The sequence below is a fragment of the Dendrobium catenatum genome, unplaced genomic scaffold (genome assembly GCF_001605985.2).
Source record: "Dendrobium catenatum unplaced genomic scaffold, ASM160598v2 fragScaff_scaffold_156, whole genome shotgun sequence".
Taxonomy (NCBI): Eukaryota; Viridiplantae; Streptophyta; class Magnoliopsida; order Asparagales; family Orchidaceae; genus Dendrobium; species Dendrobium catenatum.
Genome location: NW_021318618.1, coordinates 10464198 through 10486481, shown reverse-complemented (window position 1 = coordinate 10486481; position 22284 = coordinate 10464198). Strand labels below are relative to the sequence as shown.

The 22284-nt window shown below is 35.3% G+C and overlaps 1 protein-coding gene across 1 annotated transcript; it reads left to right on the top strand.

Annotated features, from left to right (window-relative positions):
* Positions 1 to 673: 673 nt before the first annotated feature.
* On the top strand, positions 674 to 3370 carry LOC110101216. Its single transcript, XM_020829016.1, has 6 exons — positions 674 to 812; positions 927 to 1412; positions 1496 to 1817; positions 2140 to 2403; positions 2524 to 2638; positions 2768 to 3370. The coding sequence occupies exons 1-6, from the start codon at positions 674 to 676 to the stop codon at positions 3368 to 3370; spliced, it is 1929 nt and encodes a 642-aa protein (XP_020684675.1).
* The last annotated feature ends 18914 nt before the right edge of the window (positions 3371 to 22284 follow it).

Genomic DNA, 22284 nt, shown 5'->3' with positions numbered 1-22284 from the left:
ATCTTTTTTCCTCCCCTTGGATGGTCTGGATTACCAGGCTTCTCCCAGACAACCAGGGGAATTTTGGCGACCTGGGTGTTCTTCTTGCAGATTGCACTGAGTGCTTATTGCTTATTGCTTACTTTCTTATTTGCTTCATTGCACAATTGCCTTTTTGTTAGGCTGCTAGTGCTCAATTGCCTTTTTTGTTCTTAATTCCACTGTATTCAGTCTTTTTTTATTGTTTTTTTTCTTCTTTAGCAGCAAATGCTGATAGGATTTTGTCAGTTGCTAAATTTTTTATGTTTAGCATCTAATCTTCTTACTGTAACTGTTTTTTGCTTCATTAATGATATGGACTGATGCCCCAAATATTCCAAAAAAAAGAGAAATCCAGGTTTGGCAATTCTTGAATCATCGGCTTCGGTTGATTTAAATTTACGTGTGAACAAGTTTTATGGAGTTCTTGATAAGCTTAAGGGGCATAATATCAAAGATGATTTGAATTCAGTGATGGTTGAGGATTTTGTGTTCATTCCAGACGAACAAGATGAATGTTTGCCCAAGATAAGAGGGTAGGAGTTTGGGTGAGGTTGCTGAAGCATGGTCGAAACCGAAGCCAATCAAGATTTCATTCAATAGGGACTAGGTTGAATTTTCAGAGGATGGCATTGCTGTCAAGTTGAACGCAAATATGGAGGCAAAGAATTCTCAAATTTTGAAGAATTCGGTGGTAATTAAAGTGTTGGGTAATAATGTGCCATTTTCGGTGTGCAGCACAGAATTGAGGAGGCAATGGAGCAAATTCAGTGGATTTTACTTGACGTCTATTGGTATGAACTGGATTTTGTGTTCATTCCAGACGAGTAAGGTGGTAGAAGAAATTCTAAATGGTGGACCTTGGTATGTGAACGGGTTCATTGTTGGTATGGATAGGTGATCTGCAGCATTTGATCTGAATACATTTAAAGGAGTTTCTGCTCTTGTTTGGATTAGACTTACGTGTCTGCTTCTGTATTGCTGGTATGAGGATAATATCGCAAGAATTGCTTCTTGCTTGGGGACGCTAATGTACATTGATGGCAATACCTTTCGCTGGGGTAAATGGAAGTTTGCCCGTGTATGTGTGAGGATCGATCTGGAGAAGAAACTAATGAATGGTGTTTGGGTGGATGGATCAACTGGAAGGTTCTTCCAACAGGTGGAGTATGAGAAAATTGATCTTCTCTGTTATCAGTGTGGTAGTGTGGGCCATGACAGAAAGATATGTCCAGAAAATGTAACCATTGGAATACAGGATCAAGCATTGAGGGAGACGGATGGAGTAAATGAAAATAGTGAGAAGGTTGTGTCTGACAGCAAAACTTCTATGATTAGATTCGAATATGGACCTTGGATCCATGTTCAGTTCAAAAATAGGAGAGGTAACAGAGGTAATGTTATTGGAAAAGGAATGAATGTCAATGGGTTCAACAATGATATCAGGGGAAATGTTAATAAGAAGGTCACTGTGCAGAAGGAATCAAGGTGGTGGATGAGAAGGTTGCTGATCTTGGAAAAACTGTCCTGGTTCTAGGTGTTTATTCTGAAACTGAGAATTCTGTTGGGGATAAGAATTCAGATACTATTTTAACCAATAGATTTGCAGTTCTGGGTGATAGTATTGAAGAGGAATGTATGGGAAATCATGCAGAAGTTTATAAAACAGAAGAAGGAGGTTTGGAAATTATGGATCCAAATGTTAATAACAGTAATGTTTCCAACTTTAAGCTATCCAAGAAATTGAGATCATTAGGGCCTGATGAATCTAACTACAAAAAAAAGAAGAGGGATGGCAGGTTGAACCCCATGGGTGGGGAGAGACCATCTGCACTTGTTTAATGTCATCCATTCATTTTTGGAATTTTAGGGGGGGCTAGGAAAAAAGAGGCTTCCCTGTACTTGAAGGACTGTTAGAGATCAGAATGTGTATTTTATTGGGCTTTTGGAGACCAAATTGTCTAGTATTGATAGGAGGGATGTTGACTATTTTATTGGGAATGAATGGGAGTATTTTCATTACCCTGCGGTTGGTACATCAGGAGGCATTTTGGTGATATGGAACAGGAAATTGGTGTCTTTTGAGGTTATAGAGTCATCATAACAAGCCATTGTTGGTAGTCTGACGGTTCCCATCTTGGGAACTTGGAGAGTTGCCACGGTTTACGGGAGTAGATATTGTAAGGAAAGGGGGAGCCTGTGGAAGCAACTTCAGAAGTGTATAGAGGATACAATTCCTTCCATTATTGGAGGGGCTTTTAATTGCATCAATAACAAGGAGGAGAAGAGAGGAGGCAAGAGGTTCTTGTTTTCAAAAGGACCTAGGGAGATGAAGAGCTTTATGGTGAATTCAGATTTTCATGATATTGGAAGTGTTGGACCAAGGTTTACTTAGTGTAATAAAAAAGAGGGCACCTCTCGGATTTGGGAGAGGTTGGACAGATGTATGTTAAATTCGGCTGCTATTCAAAAGCTTCCAATTGCTACTATCAAGCATCTTGCTAGAGTGGCATCTGACCACAGTCCTATTGTTCTAAATATGAGAGATAAAGTGCAGTTTAAGGCTAAAACCTTTAAGTTTGAGGACACTTGGAGATCGTACCCAGCAGCTAAGAGCATTGTTTATCACTCTTAGAAGAAGAATGACTTTGGTGATGAGTATATGATCTTGCAAAGGAAGCTCAACCGTACTTTGAAGGCACTATTTTTTTGGAATAAGAATAAGTGCAAAGATTTGAATTTGTTGAAGGAAAAATTGAAGAAGGAAATCCTTAATCTTCAAAACAAGGAAGCTTTGGGTGATAATTGGTCGAGTGGTGACCTTTTGGTGCTTAGAAACAAAGTTCATGAACTTAATGTCATATTGAGGAGATTGTCTACTTGGTGGAATCAAAGGGCAAAGGTAAGGTGGCATGAGGAAGGAGATACGAATTCAATGTTCTTTCATAATTTTGCATCGGCAAGAAAAAATGGAAACCGTATTAATCAGATTAAAGATGAGTTCAATATAATTCATGATGAGGAGGATCAAATTGAGAAGGTTTTCACACAATTTTTTGAGAAGAAGTGGAAATATAGAGAATGTGAGCTGACGGGTTGGCAATTGGTTGATGAAAATCAGAAGGTTAGTGAAGAGGATATGGTGATGCTTAATGAGGATTTCTCTGTGAATGAACTGCAGCTCTTGGTTTTTCAGCAGGGAAACAACAAGGCACTGGGTATTGATGGAGTTACCTCTTCTTTTTACAAGAGTTATTGGAGTATTTTATGGGAGACTCTTTGGAGTGCTATCAATCGGTTTTTCAAATCCAGCATTATGAATAGGGAGTGGAAGGATACATTAATTGCTTAGATTTCTAAAGTAAAGTACCCTTTGATGTCATCAAATTATATGCCTATCAGCCTATGTCTGACTAATTACAAAATTATGGCTAGTATGCTAGTTAACAGATTGAAGAAGGTTATTGCCAAGATGGTTTCTGAAGAGCAAGTAGCATTCATTCCTGGAAGATCCATTTTAGAGCATTGTCTTTTGGCTCAGGAGATCCTTCATAAGTTCAAATTATCCAAGAATAAGAAGGGGATGATGTCTTTTAAATTGGATATGGAGCAGGCCTACGATAGCATGGGATGGGCAACACTTCGTCAGGTTCTTAAATGGTACGGCTTTTTGACTATTTTCTCTAACATCCTTATGGAATGTGTTGTAGATGTGTGGTTTTCTATCATCATCAATGGAAGGAACTCCAAGTGGATTTGTGCTCAAATTGGATTCCGCCAAGGATGTCCGCTTTCTCCTTACCTTTTCATACTATGTTCTCAACTCATGTCCAACTCATTGGAGCAAAGGGGGAAGAATCTTGGCATTCAGATTTCACCTAGAAGTCCAAAGATCACACATCTCCTTTATGCGGATGATGTGTGGATCTTTTCTCATGTTTCCATTGCTTTAGCCAACGCATTGAAGATCATAGTGGAGGATTTTTGTAAGTGGACAGGGCAAAGAGTTAATGTCAGCAAATCACAAATTTTGTTTGGCAAGGTGGTCAGTTATTCTATGAAGAAGAAAATTGCTAGTGTTCTCGGCTTCAAAGAGGTCAAGGAAATGAATTCCCTTAGTAGGATCAAGATGGAGGATTTTCAAGAACTTTTGAGTACTTTCATGGACAAACTCAATTCTTGGGGTAAGAAAACTTTGTCAATGGGAGGTAAGCTCACTCTCATTGAAACCACTTTGCTATCTATGCCAAATTTCTTAATTACTCATTGTTTGGTTCGCAAATGAGTTTTGTATGAGTTGGAAAAATTATGTAGAAATTTCATTTGGCATAAGAATGATGGAACCAATGGTATGCATTATATTGCTTGGAGAGAAATTTGCAAACGAAGAAGTATGGGTGAGATGGGCTTGCATTCTCCTTTATTAAGAATTGGCTCTTTAAGATCTAGATTGGCTTGGAACTATATTCAGAAACCGGACTCTTTGTTCCATCAAGCATTGAAAGCTAAATATGGTGATGATGTTTTGAATGGTGATCAAAAGATGGTTACTTCTAGTGCTTGGAAGATTATGTTGGATGGGGGAAAGAATTTTAAATTCGCTATTAGATGGAAGGTGGGAAAAGGTGATAAGATCAATGTCTTGAATGATGCTTGGTTGCTTGATAAAAGCATCAACCGATGGTCAACGTATGTTGATTGTGATGTGCTAGATGGTATTTATGTTCAGCAGCTGTTGGTAAATAATGGTGAGTGGAATCTTAATTTGTTACAAAGAGCCTTTCATCAGGAGCTAATTCTTTTGATTAGACAAATTCATATTGAGTATGAGGAGGAGGATCGGATGGAGTTGCTGAAATGGTGTTCGGGTAAAACAGTTTCTGCATTGGTGCATGAAAAAGTGCTGTTCAACATTTGTACCTTTGAAGATGTTGAGTTTTATAGCTGGTTGTAGAAACTTAAACTCAGTAAGAAGGTTGAAATCTTCTAGTGGAGGTTAGGTAAAGCTGCGATTCCTACGACTCTGTTTCTTAAAAATCGCAGAATTACTGAGATTGCTATTTGTGTTAGAGGCTGCCAAGTGGATGAATCGTATGAGCATATAATGGTTCAATGTAAATATATGGTGGAAGTCATTATGAAGATGCGTGAATGGTGTATTCTAATCCCTGTTTTCAGTTCTCTGGATTGCTATTTACGTGAGCTAAAGAGGCTATCAAGTTGTAACTCTGGAATTGTCAAGGTTTATTGTACAATTGTGTATCTATCTTGGAAAAATCGGAATTCTGTGAAGCATGGTAAGGTTGCATTGCCTTGCTCTATGGTTGCTTCTAATGCATTGTTCTTAGCCATCTCCAAATCTAGTCCATATCTCTCTAGCTGGGGTACTAATCTCCTTAGGGAGTTTTCAAATACTTGGTGCCCTCCACCAAAAGATTGGATTAAGGTTAACTTGGATGCCTCTTTGCTTAGCTCCAATCTTGCTGGTATTGGTGGTGTTTTTCGGTATCACAAAGGCCGGTTGATCAGTGCATTTGGAAAAAAAAATGCCCATTGGGATGTTGCTCAGCTTGAGATGGAAGCCTTTCTTACGGTGAAGGAGTTCCTTAAGAGTTGGATGTTGGAGTGCAAGGGGTTGATCATTGAGAGTGATAATGTCAATATTATCCAATTCATTCAAGACTTATTGAAGAAGAATAACTGGATTACGGATAGGTGGCCGACAAAGGATTTATTTTTTTTAAATGATTTCAATAAAGTTGTTTCCATCATGCCTATAGATGTTGTAATAAAGTAGCTAATTGTTGTGCTACTTTGGCATTGGAAAGTAGTTTTTCTTTTGATAGTTTTTCTTTAGAGAGCATCCCTTCCTTCTTGATGAACTTAATCAAGGAGGAATGTGATCCTTTTATTACTTGTAACTAGTTCTTTGTTGCTTTTTAATGCAAACTGGTGCAATTTAAAAAAAAAAAAAAAAAGATTATGATACCACGTGGGTGCCACCGTGAAACCCAGCAACAATGAGGGGTTAAATATTTTTATAATGTTATCGACGGTGCCAACTTGAATGCATAATTTTTATTTTTATTTACAGAGCTTAGGCTTACAATTAAGAGGCCTTAAAGTCAGTCTTTGTGTATATATTTTTTGTATGAATTTGCCTTAAAAGATCTAAATGCCCAAAAAAAATTCCATAATTTTTTTATCTCTGTTGAAATTGTCATTTATTGTCTTGTACATGATTTTATTTCAAACAAAATAATTTTAATTTATTGAAATAATTTATTTTTAACTTATTCATTAAAAATAATTTATTTTATTTATCTTGCATTAACTCAATATAAAATTATTATTTTTTTACATTTGTTGCATCCTGGAGTATTTGCGGTAGTAGAGAAATGTAAAGTTTAACATCTTAGATTTGTACGAAGATCCACTACCCAATCAAATAAAGAGAGATAGTGCAGTATTTAAAGAGATACCAACATTTTTATATGGAAAACCTTGAATAGGGAAAAAACCACAGGGATGGCCGAATTTGAATGAATCCAATTTTATTTATAGTCGAGTATAAATTTGGCCCTTGCTTAGGGGAAGGCCTTAGTTTGATGTAGTAAATATGCATCATATAGAGTGTGCTACATAATGAGAATTGAAAGAATTACTATTGATACAAGTGTTTGGTTGGTAAAACCATAGTCAGTGAGAGATAGAGGTCAGAAAGACCATAGTATAGTGACGGTGGTTAGAGGGACCGGAGTCGGCAGGCGATAGTGGTAAGAAAAGACCATTTTTTGGTGACAAAGGTTATAATGACCATAATCTGGATATGGAGGTTCGGAGGGACGTAGTAGGTGGGCGACGGAGGTCGGATGGATCATTGTGACAAAGGTCAAAAGAACCGTAGTCTGCGGGCAACAGAGGTTGGAAGGATCGTATTTGAAAGGCGATGGAGGTCCGACATCAATTGGTGGCCTTGCAAAAGTTCGACGTTAGTTTTGTTGTGACTCGAGCTGACGAGTTTATCTTTTTGATGTTAACAAATATTATGGCTCACATCTTTATATTTCATAGTATTTTTCATTCTATGCTTGTTTGTGTGTATAGTAACAATTTAGATAAATCATACTCCACACTGATGAAGACTTCAAGAAAGATTAGATTAGGGTTTCTTGTAATAAAGTATGTAATTTTTATATTTTTCTTGAGTATGAGAGAGTGTGGTTGCATTTGAGTAACCATGCATACACACATTGGGGGAGTGAGTCGAAACTTTTAATTTGTTTAAACAGTTCATATTGTATGATATATGGTTCGTACAAATGACTAACAGAGTATGAAATGGTGTCATACATAATCGTACTGGATGAACTTGTTTAGTTTTAAAACTGCTCATACAGTATGATGTCAATTCGTATAGACGATCGACAGAGTACGAAATCAGGTTCGTACAGGATCGTAAATGGATTTTTGAACCATTTGTACGGGACGATATATATTTCGTATGGATGACAAACTTGAGTTCGTACAAGTACATACATACAATTTGAACTATTCGTATGGGATGTTATATGTTTGTACATACAGATTATGTGGGACTGTATGCAATTGGATAGTACGATTGTAGGATAGTTTTCTTGCAATTTTTAGTTTTTGGGCGATTTTCCATGTCCTTTCTATATAAGGAGTCCTAAAAACTATCACTAAATACCTTTGTTGCGAATTTCTCTTGAGAGTGGCAATTGAGTGTGAGTGTTTGAGTGAGATTGTGAGAGTGAAGTGTGAGTGATCATTTGAGGTGGAGTTGTGAGGGATTCACAAGGTTGCCAAAAGCGAGGATCTCTTTGTCTCCTTTAAGTTTTTGCCCCTCCTCTGGAGGCTCTTAAGTGAAGTTCTTCAACATTGGTCGCGGGTTCTCTACCTTCACCAGGAGAGCAAAAAAGGATGATTATCTACCTTTATCAAGAGGTTGAAAAAGTATGACGGTTCTCTTCCTTCACCTGGAGGGTGAAAAATGACGACGGTTCTCTGCCCTCACCATGGAGGATGAAAAAGGATGACTATTCTTTGTCTCCTCGGGTTAGTGAGAGAGAGTTTCTTAGGGCTTCTCCGCCGTACTATGGGAAAAAATGGGAGTCACTATTATTTAGTGAAATACCTCAAGGAGTCTATATGGAGTGAACGTAAGTTTAGTTGGACCGAACCACTATAAAATTTGATTTTCTTCTGTTCTCTTTTATTTTCTGCATTTTTATTTTACGCACTTTAATGTTTTGTGGTTGAAAAATCTTTTGTGAAAATCTTATTCAAACAACTGTATATTTTAAGGATCAGAGTTTTACTTTTTTATAAACATTTTTTAAAAATTCTATGAAATTTTTTAAATAACCAATTCACTTCCCTCTTGGGTAGCCTTAGGAAAATTACTTTAGGTCTAATAACATATTCAGACTTCCAAGTGGTATGAGATCCAATTTTAAAAATTAAGTTTAGATTATTTTTTGAAAAATGATTATGGCTATTTTTTGAAAATGTAATATGACTAAAAGATATTCGCTCACTATACCACCTTTATTTTAAAATATTTCTTTTGATTTTTAAAAATTTTAAATGTCTACTTTCTTGCAATCAATAAATTATCAAATGGGGCACATAATTCAGATTGGTTATTCTGTACCGTCACGTATTAAAGATTGAATCAAAACTGGTATCCCATTTTTAGAATTGAGTAGAGTAGAACAAATGTATGCTCACTTAAATGCTAAATATATGAATTGTTTGTTCTGTGATTTAAATTCTGAAGATTATATGAGAATCTCTACATGCACTATCGGCAAGAAAATTTAGGAAAGTTTATGCACTACATACGAAGGTACTAGTGAAGCCAAGAAATATATGTTATATATTTTTATGCATGACTGTGATCTCTTTAGCATGAAATCTTATGAGACCATCTTAGACATGTTTATTTAGTTTTCACAATATTAACATCATTGTAAGCTTTAGGTAGAGAAGTTTCAAACTATAAAAAGTAAATTAAAATTCATTATATTTATATGAAAAATTTAATGATAAAGTCACTGCTATAATTGAATAAAAAGATTTGAATAATTATACTATTTATAGTAAAATAAATTTAAATTTTATACTAAAAAGCTGCTTTAAGAAGCAGTACGAAAGCCATCCCAAATGAAGCGTAAATATCACCAAAACTAATATCCTAAAATATGTATATCAACACTTCATGAAATTAAAGGGGTGTGTGATTTATTTGGTTGACTATTTTGCATGCCATAAGAAAAATGTAATAAAAAAAAAAAAATTAAGATCATAAATAGCATCCAAACTAATTCGCATTAGCGTACAAAAAAAGTTCGTTAATATGTATAGATTTAGTGACCAAAAGTAATTACTGATCACTAATTTAGTAAAAAATAAATAAAAAATTTTGTCACTAAAAGCCACATTGACTAGGCTACTGCGACCAACCCGTGGCCTAAATTTTTTTGGTCGCTATTTATTTTAGCGTCCTAATTTTTTTATTATTCGCGACCAATTTTGATAGTCGCTAATGACCTTTTTTCTTGTAGTAGAGTTTTATTAATTTCAGACTAGTCATAATCATATTTTGAGGTCAAGGTGTGAGCTCTAGTGCCATGGGTCCTTAAACTAAGAAATAATGAAAGGTCTCTTTGTGGTAGGCATATATCAAGGTCAGAATAAAAAAGAACCGTGTTGAAGAAAAGAGTGGCATGATAGAATAGTGGATTTCATCTTGAATGAGGAGTCTAGATGATTTGATTTTGGCAACTACATACCGAAAGAAAGCATCCTAATTATCCTTAGACAAAAAGTTGTCATCCCCACCCCTAGATGACGATCCCTTAGAATCTCGTGAGTGTTTTCTGGAGCTTGCCATTTTCTAGGTCAGAGGCTATAGAGGTTTTGGAGAACGGTTTGAAAGTGAATGAAAATGATTTCAAAGACCCTTATGTATAAAGAAACAAGACCTATCGTTTCATAAGAAATTGGATTTGTATGTACGATCTTTCGATCGTACTGTACAAAATTGTTTTCTTACGTATGAATGGAAACATCCAAAATGAAATGACCTTTTGTAAAAACACTATTAATGAGGTGTCCTTTTGTACACGCTTTTAGACCATGCTTTCATAAAGATGAACATATGTTTGTATTGGATTATAAAAAATTTAAGATCATTTTAAAGATGATTAGGTTTGTCCTTAACAGAAATTGACACATGGATCGTACAGACAAAAAATGATTTCATACATATGATTAATTATAATAACTGATTCTAATACGATAACATTCCACAAGTATACAAACGAATATTTATAACTTATATGTACGATGACGTCATTGTACCATAGAAATCTATGAAAAAATCTTAGTTTTATGATCTCAACTCGAAGATCAATCATAGACATGCTTCATAGTTCTTATAGTATGAAATAATTAATAAAAACATGATTCAATTCAATCATAAAAGTATCACATGAACTATGAAGTGACAAATGTGACAAATGTTGATTTTCAGTAAAAACACGACTTTATATCAATCGTATGATACTTTTATTTTCAACTCCAAGATCAATCATATACATGCTTCATAGTTCATGCTTCATGTTTCTCTAAGTGACAAATGTCCAAACTAAAAACTCACAAAATAAAAACAAAAATAAATAGAAATAGAAAAACAAAATCAAACATACATAAAGAACATATCAAGTTTGCAAAAAAATTTATCTAAGCATTATTATCAATCACACCTAACCTTGTTCTTAAGGTGCTAAAAGTATCAAAGGCTAGTGGCTTTATAAAAATATCTGCAAGTTGATTTTCAGTAGAAACATGATTCAATTTAATTTCACATTTGGCTACATGATCCCTAATGAAATGATTCCTTATGTCTATATGTTTGGTTCTAGAATGTTGGATAGGATTCATTGAAATACAAATGACACTAGTATTATCATAATAAATTGGAATTGTGCCTATTGTAAATCTTAAATCAATCAATTATTATTTCAACCAAAGTACTTGAGCCACATAACTTCCTAAGGCAATGTATTCAGCTTTAGAAGTAGAATGAGCTATAGAATTTTATTTTGTACTGGACCAAGAAACTAAGGAATTTTTTATGAATTGGCAAGTTTCAGATGTACAGCAAAGTTTGAATCAGAATATCTGACAATTTCAAATGAAGTGTTGTACTTAAGATATGAAAATCCAAAGTTTTGAGCTCTTAAAAGATGTCTTAAAATTCTTTTCACTGCTGTCAAGTGTGATTCTTTTGGATCAGATTAAAATCTAGCACACAAATAAGTATTAAACATTATATATAGTTTGCTAGCAGTAAAATAAAGCTATGATCCAATTATACCTCTAAATTTCTTTTGATCAATAGATTTCCATTTGGGTCTTTATCCAACTGAACGGAGGAACTCATTTGTATAGTTACTAGTTTAGTATTATCCATATCATACTTCTTCAGGATGTCCTTAATATACTTTGACTAAATAAGAAATGTTCCCTCCTAACTTTGCTTAATGTTAAAACCAAGAAAATAAATTACATTTCCCATTAAACTCATCTCAAATTTATTACTCATTGTTTTAAAAAAAACCATCATAAAGATTTTTATTTATAGATCTAAATATGATACCATAAATATATATTTGAACAATTTGTATATCTTCTTGTAATTTCTTCAAAAAGAGATTTGGGTCCACACTTCCATTTAAAAAAGATCTCTCTAGTAGGAAAGTTCTTAACCTCTCATACTAAGACATAGGTGTCTATTTCAATCCATATTATGACTTTTTCAATTTAAGGAATTTAGAAATTTCAAAACCTAGAGGTTGCTCAACATAAACATCATGTTGTATCACCCCATTAAAAAAAGCACTTTAACATCAATTTTAAATAATTTAAATCCTCTAAAAAATACAAAGGCTAACTAAATCTTAATTGCTTCGGGTCTTCCTACAGCGGTATAAGTCTCCACAAAATTAATACCTTTAATATTATTATACCCCATAGACACCAATCTAACATTATTTCTAATCATAACTCCTGAATCATTCATTTTATTTTTGAACACCCACTTAGTTCTAACAACACTTTGATCCTTTGGCCTCTCAAACAATTCCCAAACATCATTCTTTATAAATTGATTTAACTCTTCTTGCATGGCCAAAATTTAAAATTCATCCAAAAGTGCTTTATTAAAATTTTTTGTTCTATCATTGAAATAAAGATAGAATGGTTAACCTCTTTTCTAAGTCCACACCTAATCCTAACATCCTCACTAGGTTCACCTAAAATTAATTTCTTAGGGTGATTTTTAGAAAATTTCAATTCTCTGTGAAAAGAGTTTTCTTTTTTCATATTTTCTTTCAAATTTATCTTTTCAATCACTTGAGAGTTATTTTCTATATGATCCTCTTCCAAATTTAGCTCTTCCAAAATTCCAAATTCATTAAATACAACATGTGTGATTTCCTCAACTACGAAAGTTCTTTTGTTAAATACTCTATATGATTTTCAAACACTAGAGTATCCAAGAAATATTCCTTCATCTAATTTTTGATCAAATTTTCTTAAAGGAGATTTTCCATTATTATGTATGAACACATTACATCCTAAAATATGCAAATATGACAAATTAGGTATTATCCACTTAAGAAGCTCCTAGGGTGTTTTATTCAATTTTTATATAATATTCACCCTATTCAGAACATAACAAGCTATACAAACCACTTCAGCCCAAAAATATTTTGGAAGTGAATATTCTGCCAACGTGGTTCTAGCACCTCAATTAATGTTTTGTTCTTTCATTCGACTACTCCATTCTGAATAAAAATGAAAAATAAAGTCTCCATTTACAATACCCTAATTAATTCTTCCTTGAAGTCTTCAATAATCTGGAGTATAATTTTCTTGAAATCTTAGTACACACATACAACAAAAGTAATATATATCTAATATATATTAGGATAAATAGTAATTAAAATAATATTATTTGGAATCATCAAAAATATCTATGTTGCAATAATCTCAACAATAAAAAAACTAAGTTGCAACAATCTCAATAAGTGTTTGGGAGAGATTGTAAGAGTAAAGTGCGAGAGATCAAGTGCGGGTGAGTTGTGCGGGATTCATAAGGTTGCCCAAAGCGAGGATCTCTTTGTCTCCTTGAAGTTTCTGCCCATCTCCTCTGATGGCTCTTAAGTAAAGCTCTTTAACATTGGTCGTGGGTTCTCTTCCTTCACTAAGATGGTGAAAATGGTTGACGGTTCTCTTCCTTCACCTAGAGGGTGAAAAGTATGATGATTCTCTACCTTCACCAGGAGGATGAAAAATAATGACACTTATCTTCCTTCACCAGGGAGGGTGAAAAGGATAACTGTTCTCTACCGCACCGAGTTGGTTGGAGTGAGTTTGTAAGGGCTTCTCTGCCATGCTATGGGAGCAAAAGGAGAATTACTATTATTTACTGCAATACTTTGAAAAGAAGTCTTTGGGGTGTGGACATAGGAATAGTTGGACTGAACCACTACAAAAGATGGTGTTCTTCTATTCTCTTTTATTTTCTGCATTTTTATTTTACACACTCTAATGTTTTGTGGTTAAAAAAATCTTTTGGGAAAATTATATTCAAACAACTACATATTTTAAGGATCATATATTTAATTTTTTATAAAAGGTTTTAAAAAATTGCAAGAAATTTTTAAATAACCAATTCCCCCCTCTCTTGGTTAGCCTTGGGACAATTGCTTTAGGTCTAACAACCTATTCAACTTTCAAGTTGGTGGTTGTACAAAAAAACTAACATTAATTTGTAGTCCGGTAGAAGTTCAATGTCAGTTGGTAGTTGGGTAGAAGTTTGACATCCGTTGGCGGTCGGGCAGAAGTCTGGCATCGGGTAGAAATTTAGTGAATAATTGAAGTTCAATGTCGGGTAGAAGTTTCACAAAAATTCAACTACGGGCAAAAGTTCGATGATATGTGGAAGTTTGATATTGGGTAGAAATCCAGCGATTGGTAGAAGTCTGACGCCAGGTTAAAATCTGGTGATGGGAGGAAGTCCTGCGATAGGAAGAAGTATGACGTTAGGTAGAACATTGGCTTCGCGCAAAAGTCTGACATTAGGTAAAAGTTCGACAGAAGTCTAGTAATGGGTAGAACTTTTGTGCTAGTTGGTGGTCGAGAAGAACTCCGACATCGGTAGGCTTCCTGGTGGAAGTCTGGTGGTGGTAGAGGAGTCTAGTGGAAATAGAGCTCTTTAACTTCTCTTCTTTTTCTTCCTTTTCTTCTTGCTTCATTGCATCCTTCTCTTCTCTTCTTACTTTGGGGGATGAAAGTTCATTTGGGATGTTAGGCCCTATGAACTAGTCCCGAGGCTAACAAAGTGGGGAGGGGGGGGGGCGGGGGTGAATTGGTATTTTTAAAAATCTTTAAAAAAAAAGAAATATCACAAACCAAAATCACTACGGAAAAATAAGTGCGAAAAATTAAAGTGTAGAAGCAGTAAAAGAACACAAGGATTTATAATGGTTCGGTCAACTTGACCTACGTCCACTCCCCGGAGGCACCCTCCGAGTATTGCACTACCAACGTGACTGTGCTTTAGCCCCCACAACTAAGCGGAGAAGCCCTTACAAAACACCTCCTTTTTGCCACCTCTGGCAAGGCAGAGAACCCCACTACTTCTGCTTCCTCCTGAAGCAAGCAGAGAACCACGATCACTTGCTAAAAATTACATTTCCCAACCCTTCCAAGGTCAAGAGACTCTAGGGAAGAAGAAGTGGAACAATGCTTGGAGCAACCCATGTGAACCCCCTCATAAGCTCCCTCTCACAAGCTCCCCCTCACAAGATCCTCTCTCTCTCTCTCCCTCTCTCTCTCTCTCTCTCTCTCTCTCTCTCTCCTTTAGGTTTTCTCAGGTCAAGACAGCAGCCAAGGATGTTCAAAAATATTGAACAAGAGCTCTTAAATAGAAGAGCATCAAGAGAGCTCATTAATTGCAAGTTGCCGACTTTATCTTCCAGGACGATATGGAAATCATCCTGGCTGATCAGTACAAATCTAAGAAGATCGGCCAGAGCATCGCCTTGAATGCAAACTGGATGATTGAAACTTTGCTTGATTGTCCCGGGCGATCACGATCATACCATCCAATCAGTTCAAATCAGAGGAAAGTCGTCCAGAGCATCGCCCTGAATTTGAGCTGTCCGATCCAAATCTGCCAAAGCATCACCCTAAATTTGTACTGGCCGATATTTATCGTCTAGGAGAAACCAAGGGTATTTGAATAGATCATCTAGGATGATGTGATCGTATCAATCATTCTTAATTACTCCCATGATTGTGAGATCAATTTAGGCATAATTATATAATATCATCCAGGCCGATCAAAGAATCGTCCTGGCTGATTTCCAAAAATACAGAGTACCTAAATAGATCATGGCGACTATCTCTTTCTATTTTGATCCTATCGTCCTGGTCAATACATGTATCATCCAGGCCAATCAGCTAATGACAGCTGCCTTAACTAAGAAATCCTGATTAGAGTTTTTGTTTTGAACTCGATCGTCCTGACCGATAATAATATCATTTGGGATGATGTGAGTAAAAAAAAAAACAAGTTCTAAATCTCTCAAGTGTGTGTGTGTGTGTAGGGTTGCTTAACATCAGTCATTTCAAACAATTACAATTGATTCAAGAAAAAAACAGACTGACTCACCCTAATCTTCCCAATCTTTAGCTAATTCTGATTTCCGTCCGATCTTTGAATCCTGAAAATGTTAGTAGTAAAAGGCAGACGAAAAGAAGGAAGAGTGTTTGCTAATCATCAAAACATAATTCATGGAATCTGCAACAATCTCTCTCTTTTTTATGATGGCAAACACTTTGATAATTAATCCAAAAATAGTAGTGTAAAACATGGAATTGAAAGTGCAAGCATACAAAAGTCCCCTCTCCCCTCTTGACATCTCAAAAAGGAGGATGAAACTAAGTAACAAATCAAAAGACCTCTTTTTTTTCTTTTTTTTTTGAGGCATGAACATGTAGTACTCCATGTGATTATTTTATAAAATTTTTGTGAGCTAATGAATCAACATAAAAAAAATCCATAAAACGGTATAATATCTGATCATGATTACCCTTAGCTCGGACTTTCTTTTAGGGTAGAATTGTCTTTGGAAATCAATGACCTAACTCAAAGAATTCAATTGGATAGAAAAAAGGATCCATTCATCACTTGTTTCTAGAAAAAATCTCTTATAGAATAATGAACCAAAGTGAATTTATCACAATCGCAAAACAATCGAAATCAAGCCTTTGATATATGAAATCCTCTAAGCTTTAAAAGATTTGAATGGAGAGGAGAGCTTGCTTTTGGTGGGCTCATTTTATGTCTCTTGTCAATTGAATGGTGCTTTGCGCATCTTTGATTTTTGATACACTTTGTGTATATATATATTTTTTTAATTTTGGCATCACTGCGCATCTTTTGTTGGCATCATTGGCCAAATTTTTTTATTTTTGCATGCTTCATTCTGTTTCAAAAACTCTTAAAAACAATCTTAGTTGTGAGTATATCTTCTAGATATTAGAGAATAGGAGCTCTCTCTCTAACATAGGGAAGAACAATTCACAAAACAGAATAAAAAACCAATGACAAGAGTAACGAGGAATCATGATGTGCAAAAAAAGACTTTGATCATTATAAATACAAGATAGATTTGCTTTGGCAAGGTTAAAAAAGATCTTAATGTCACACACAATTGTTAATTTGAAATAGATTTTTGATTAGAAAAGAAAATTGTGCCACTAAAATAGATTAGAGAAAGAGACACAATCAATGGTATATTTTTACCATCTAATAGATTAAGAGATGTAAAATATTGACTACAAATTTTCAAAAATAAGGACAAGGCATACGATACCATTTCAGTGATGATTTTGAAAACCAAATTAAAAGAACATGAAAGTAAAATAAGTCAAACAAAAAACTGAAAGTAAAGCAAAAAGGAAGAAAAGAACAACAAAGAGTAAAAAGGAAAAGCAAATAAAAAAAAAAGAACAAAAGCAAAAAAAAAGAAAGTAAATGATCAAGTTCATGCATTTATGTCAATCACACCTAATCTGGTCCTTAAAGAGCTGAAAGTGTCGAAGGTCAGTGGTTTAATAAAGATGTCAGCCAGTTGATTTTCAGTTGTCACATGGTGTAAATCAATGTCTCCCTTAGTCACATGATCTTTAATAAAGTGATTCCTAATGTCAATGTGCTTAGTCCTTGAATGTTGGATAGGATTCTTAGAAATGCATATGGCACTAGTGTTGTCACAAAAGATTGAGATGGTGCCTATAGGTAATCCTAAATCCAATACCTGTTATTTCAACCAAAGAACTTGGGCCACACAACTCCCTAAAGCAATGTACTCAGCTTCAGCAGTGGAAAGTGCAACAGAGTTTTGCTTTCTACTAGACCATGAGACCAAAGATTGTCCTATAAATTGACAAGTTCCTGAAGTGCTTTTTCTATCCACCATGCATCCTGCAAAATTAGAGTCAGAAACAATTATCTCAAAAGAAGTGCTATGCCTCGGATACCAAATCCCTAAGCTTTGGATCCCCAAAAGGTATCTAAAAATTCTCTTAACAACAGTCAGGTGAGACTCCTTGGGTTCAGCTTTTAACCTAGCATAAAGGAAAATACTAAACATAATATCATGTCGGCTAGCCGTTAGGTAAAGTAAGGATCCAATCATGCCTCTATACTTCTTTTGATCAACAGACTTACCACTTGGGTCCTTATCCAATGGAACACTAGAAGTCATGGGAGTATTAATTGGTTTAGCTTTATCCATCTCATACTCTTCAAAATATCATTTATGTATTTCGTTTGATTTAAAAAGGTTCCATCATCCAATTATTTTATGCTAAAACCCAAAAAGTAGGACAACTCTCCCATCAAACTCATCTCAAACTCTTTACTCATTATTTTAGAGAACTCATCACAAAGTTTCTTATTAGAAGATCCAAAAAGTATATCATCCACATAAATCTGAACAATAAGCAAATCATCACCAACTTTCCTAAGAAAAAGGGAGGTGTCTACGCTCCCCTTAACAAATTCCCTTTCTAGTAAGAATGTGCTAAGCCTCTCATACCAAGCTCTTGGTGCCTGCTTTAACCCATACAAAGCCTTTTTTAATTTAAAATCATGATTTAGAAATTGGGAGCTCTCAAAACCTGAGGGTTGTTCTACAAACAAATCCTCTTTTATTTTCCCATTTAAAAAGGCACTCTTGACATCCATTTGAAAAGCTTAAATCCTTTATAACAGGTAAAGGCTAATAGCACTCTAATAGCTTCCAATCTTGCTACAGGTGTAAATGTCTCCTCAAAGTCTATCCCTTCTATTTGATTATACCCCTTAGCTACTAATCTTGCTTTATTCCTAACCACCACTCCAGAATCATTCACCTTGTTCTTAAAGACCCATTTTATTCCAACTACACTTTGTCCCTTTAGTCTTTCTACAAGCTCCTAAACATCATTCCTAACAAATTGATTCAACTCCTCTTGCATGGATAAAATCCAAAACTCATCTGAAAGGGCTTGGTTTATGTTGGTGGGTTCAGTCATTGAGATAAAGGCAGAGTGGTTCACTTCCTTCCTAAGTCCATGTCTAGTCTTAACACCAGTAGAAGGGTCACCTAAGTTCAAATCCTTGGGGTGACTTGTAGAGTATCACTAATCTCTAGGAAAGGTGTGAGAAGGTCCAACCCTTTCCTCCAAATATATATTTTCTACTCCTTGGGTGACATCTACTACTCCTTCAATGTTTTGGTGACCTACCCCCTTCTCCAAATTTTCTAATCCAGTGGTAATCTCTCCAACATCATTATCATCCTCAACTTCAGGTTTTTTAGGATCAGACTCATCAAATACTACATGGGTAGTTTCTTCCACCATCAAAGTTCTCTTGTTAAACACCCTAAAAGACTTCCCAACACTAGAATATCCCAAGAACACTCCTTCATCAGATTTAGGATCAAATTTTCTCAAGTGAGACATCCCATTATTGTGAATGAAAACCTTACAACCAAAGACATGAAGGTGGGAAAGATTGGGTGTCCTAACCTTAAGGATCTCATAGGGTGTCTTATTTAATTTGGCTCTAATATTCACCCTATTTAACACATAAAAAGTTGTGTTAACCGCTTCAGCCCAAAAGTATTTTGGAAGTGAATACTCAGCAAGTATAGCTCTAGTGACTTCCACCAAGGTCCGGTTCTTTCTTTTAGCTACCATGTTCTACTGAGGGGTCCTAGGAGCTGAGAAGTTGTGGCTAATCCCCTTGCCCTCACAAAAATCTCCAAATATTTCATTCTCAAACTCTCCCCCATGGTCACTATGGATGGTCAAGATCTCACAACCTAGCTTTTTCTGAATCCAAGTAGAAAATATTCTAAACTCCTCAAAAGGCTCATGTTTATGTGAAAGAAATCTAGTCCAAGTGAACCTCGAGTAGTCATCAACAATCACCAAACCATAAACTTTCCCTCCAAAGTTGGCAGTGCTAATTGGTCTAAATAAATCCATGTAAAGGACTTCTAAAGGTCTAGAGGTGCTAATATCCTTAATGGGGTGAAAGGTGGAGTGGACTTGCTTTCCTAGTTGGCAGGCATCACAAAGGTGCTCTTTTTCAACTCTAACTAGGTCCTTTGAGTCACTTTCCTAAGGGTTTTCATACTTGCATGACATAATTTATGGTGCCACAACCATGAATCATCAACAATTCTTTTTAAGAAAAATGAAGCAGCGCATTCAATGTTATTTAAAACAAGCATGCAGACGTTGTAGATCCTCTTTCCCTACAAAATAGTATTGTTGCTTAAACTTAAAATGCATGAATTTGCAAAGAATTGCACGATGAAGCCCTTGTCACAAAGTTGACTGATGCTGAGCAGGTTGTGCTTTAATCCATCTACAAGCAAAACATTTTCAATCATAAGGTTCTTGGAATTACCAATTATACCTGAGCCTACCACCTTCATAGTGGTGATATCTCCAAGAGTAACCTTGCCTCCAGTCCTGTACTCCAGCTAAACAAATTGATTGGCATCACTAGTCATATGTCGAGAGCATCCGCTGTCCAAGTACCACATACTCTCACGAGGCCTTTTGTGAGAGCCCACCTACAAAATTATCAAATGTTAGATATAGGAACCCAAACAGGTTTGTGTCCCTTCTTATGAAAAGTAGAATGCAATATATGTGTGGTATGCTGTAAATCATGCACCTTTGGTCTCCACACCCAACGTGTACTATTGTGAAAAGTGCAAGTGTGTGAGATGTGTCCTAGCATGCCACATGAAAAACATCTAACACCTGGAAAAGGATTTCTTAAATGGTTTGAGTTATAATGCCTATTTCTAGATTTTGGCTTTTGATTAAGTGTTGGTGTCATCCTAGTCTTCTTAAATGTATCCAATTTATTTTGAATCCACAAGTTAGTACTTTTTAAGGCATCATTATCAATCTTCAAATTTTTCTCCATCTCTTTAGAATTCTTAAATTCAGATTCAAGTGAGGTGTGTGTGACTTTTAGTGACTCATGCTCTTCAATTAATTCACAATGCTTTTTATTTAACTCATCAAATTCATCAAGTAGAATCATGTGATTTGAATCATTCGTAGAATGATCTTTGAAAATAACTTCATGTTTTTTTTTGTAAATTCAAAAATTCCAATTTCAAGCTAGCATGTGTTTTTTTAAGTTTTCTATATGATGCATGAATTTTTTCAGAAACTTCAAGGAGTTGATCGTAGGAAAGTTCACATACCTCATCTTGATCAAGATGGTCGTGCATCATAAGTGTCGGGCAATCAGCTTTCACCTGTCCGGGCTTCTTGCATTCATAACAAACCACATCAGACGATCCTTTAGAATAATTGTTATCCTTACATTTTCTCCAATTTTGATGAAGCTTTTGCTTCTTCCTTAGAAAGCTTTTGAATTGCCTTGTGATAAAGGCAATGTCATCGCTATTAGACCCGGAAGAATCAGAGTCAAGTTTGTGCGCCTTCAGTGCCACTGTTTTCTATTTCATTTTCTCACATGCATCAAGATTTTTTTGATTCACCCCTTGATCGTAAGTAATGAGTGAGCCAAGTAAGTTATCAATTGAATAGGTGTTTAAATCCTTAGATTCAGTTATAGCAGTGATTTTAGCAACAAAAGAGGAAGGCAAGCATCTTAATATTTTGTTCACTTTTTCATAATTTGAAAGTTCTCTTCCTAAGGCATGCAAAGAAGTTACAATTTGAGTAAACCTTGTATACATATTAGAAATTATTTCAGAAGGTTTCATACGAAAAAGTTTGTAGTCATGCAAGAGAATATTCAAAAGAGATTGTTTCACTTCATTGGTTCCTACATATGTAATGCACAACCTATCCCAAATCTCTTTTCCAATAGAGCAAGTAGAAACACGCATGTAATCCTTAGACTTTAAAGCATAAAAAAAATAGTTCAAACACTTTGCATTCAATTGAGCTAAATCTATTTCATCAGAAGTTCATTCAGTAAAAGCAACTTCAGTTTTAATTTCATTAATTTCATGAGAAGGTGGAGAATATCCTTCTTTGATAAGCATCCACATGCGATAATCAGTTGATTGCATAAAAGTGGACATGCGAGTTTTCCAAAAATCAAAAGGAAGGTTGTCAAACAAAGGAGGTCGTATAATAGAATATCCTTAAGTCATTTTACGATTCCCAAAGTTAGCCATGGATCAAAATTTAAAAAGTTTTCTAACTTAGTTTTTATGAATCCCGCTCTAATACCACATGAAAGTATGTTAGGGATGTTAGGCTCTATGAACTAGTCCCGAGGCAAACCAAGAGGGGAGGTGAATTGGTATTTTTAAAAATCTTTAAACAAAAAGAAATATAACAAACCAAAGTCACCACGGAAAAACAAATGTGGAAAATTAAAGTGCGGAAGCAGTAAAAGAACATAAGGGTTTATAGTGGTTCGATCAACTTGACCTACGTCAACTCCCTGGAGGTGCCCTCCAAGTATTACACAACCAATGTGACTCTCCTTTAGCCCCCACAGCTAGGCGGAGAAGCCCTTACAAAGACACCTCCTTTTTGCCATCCCCGGCAAGGAAGAGAATCGCACTCCTTTTGCTTCCTTCTGAAGAAGGTAGAGAACCA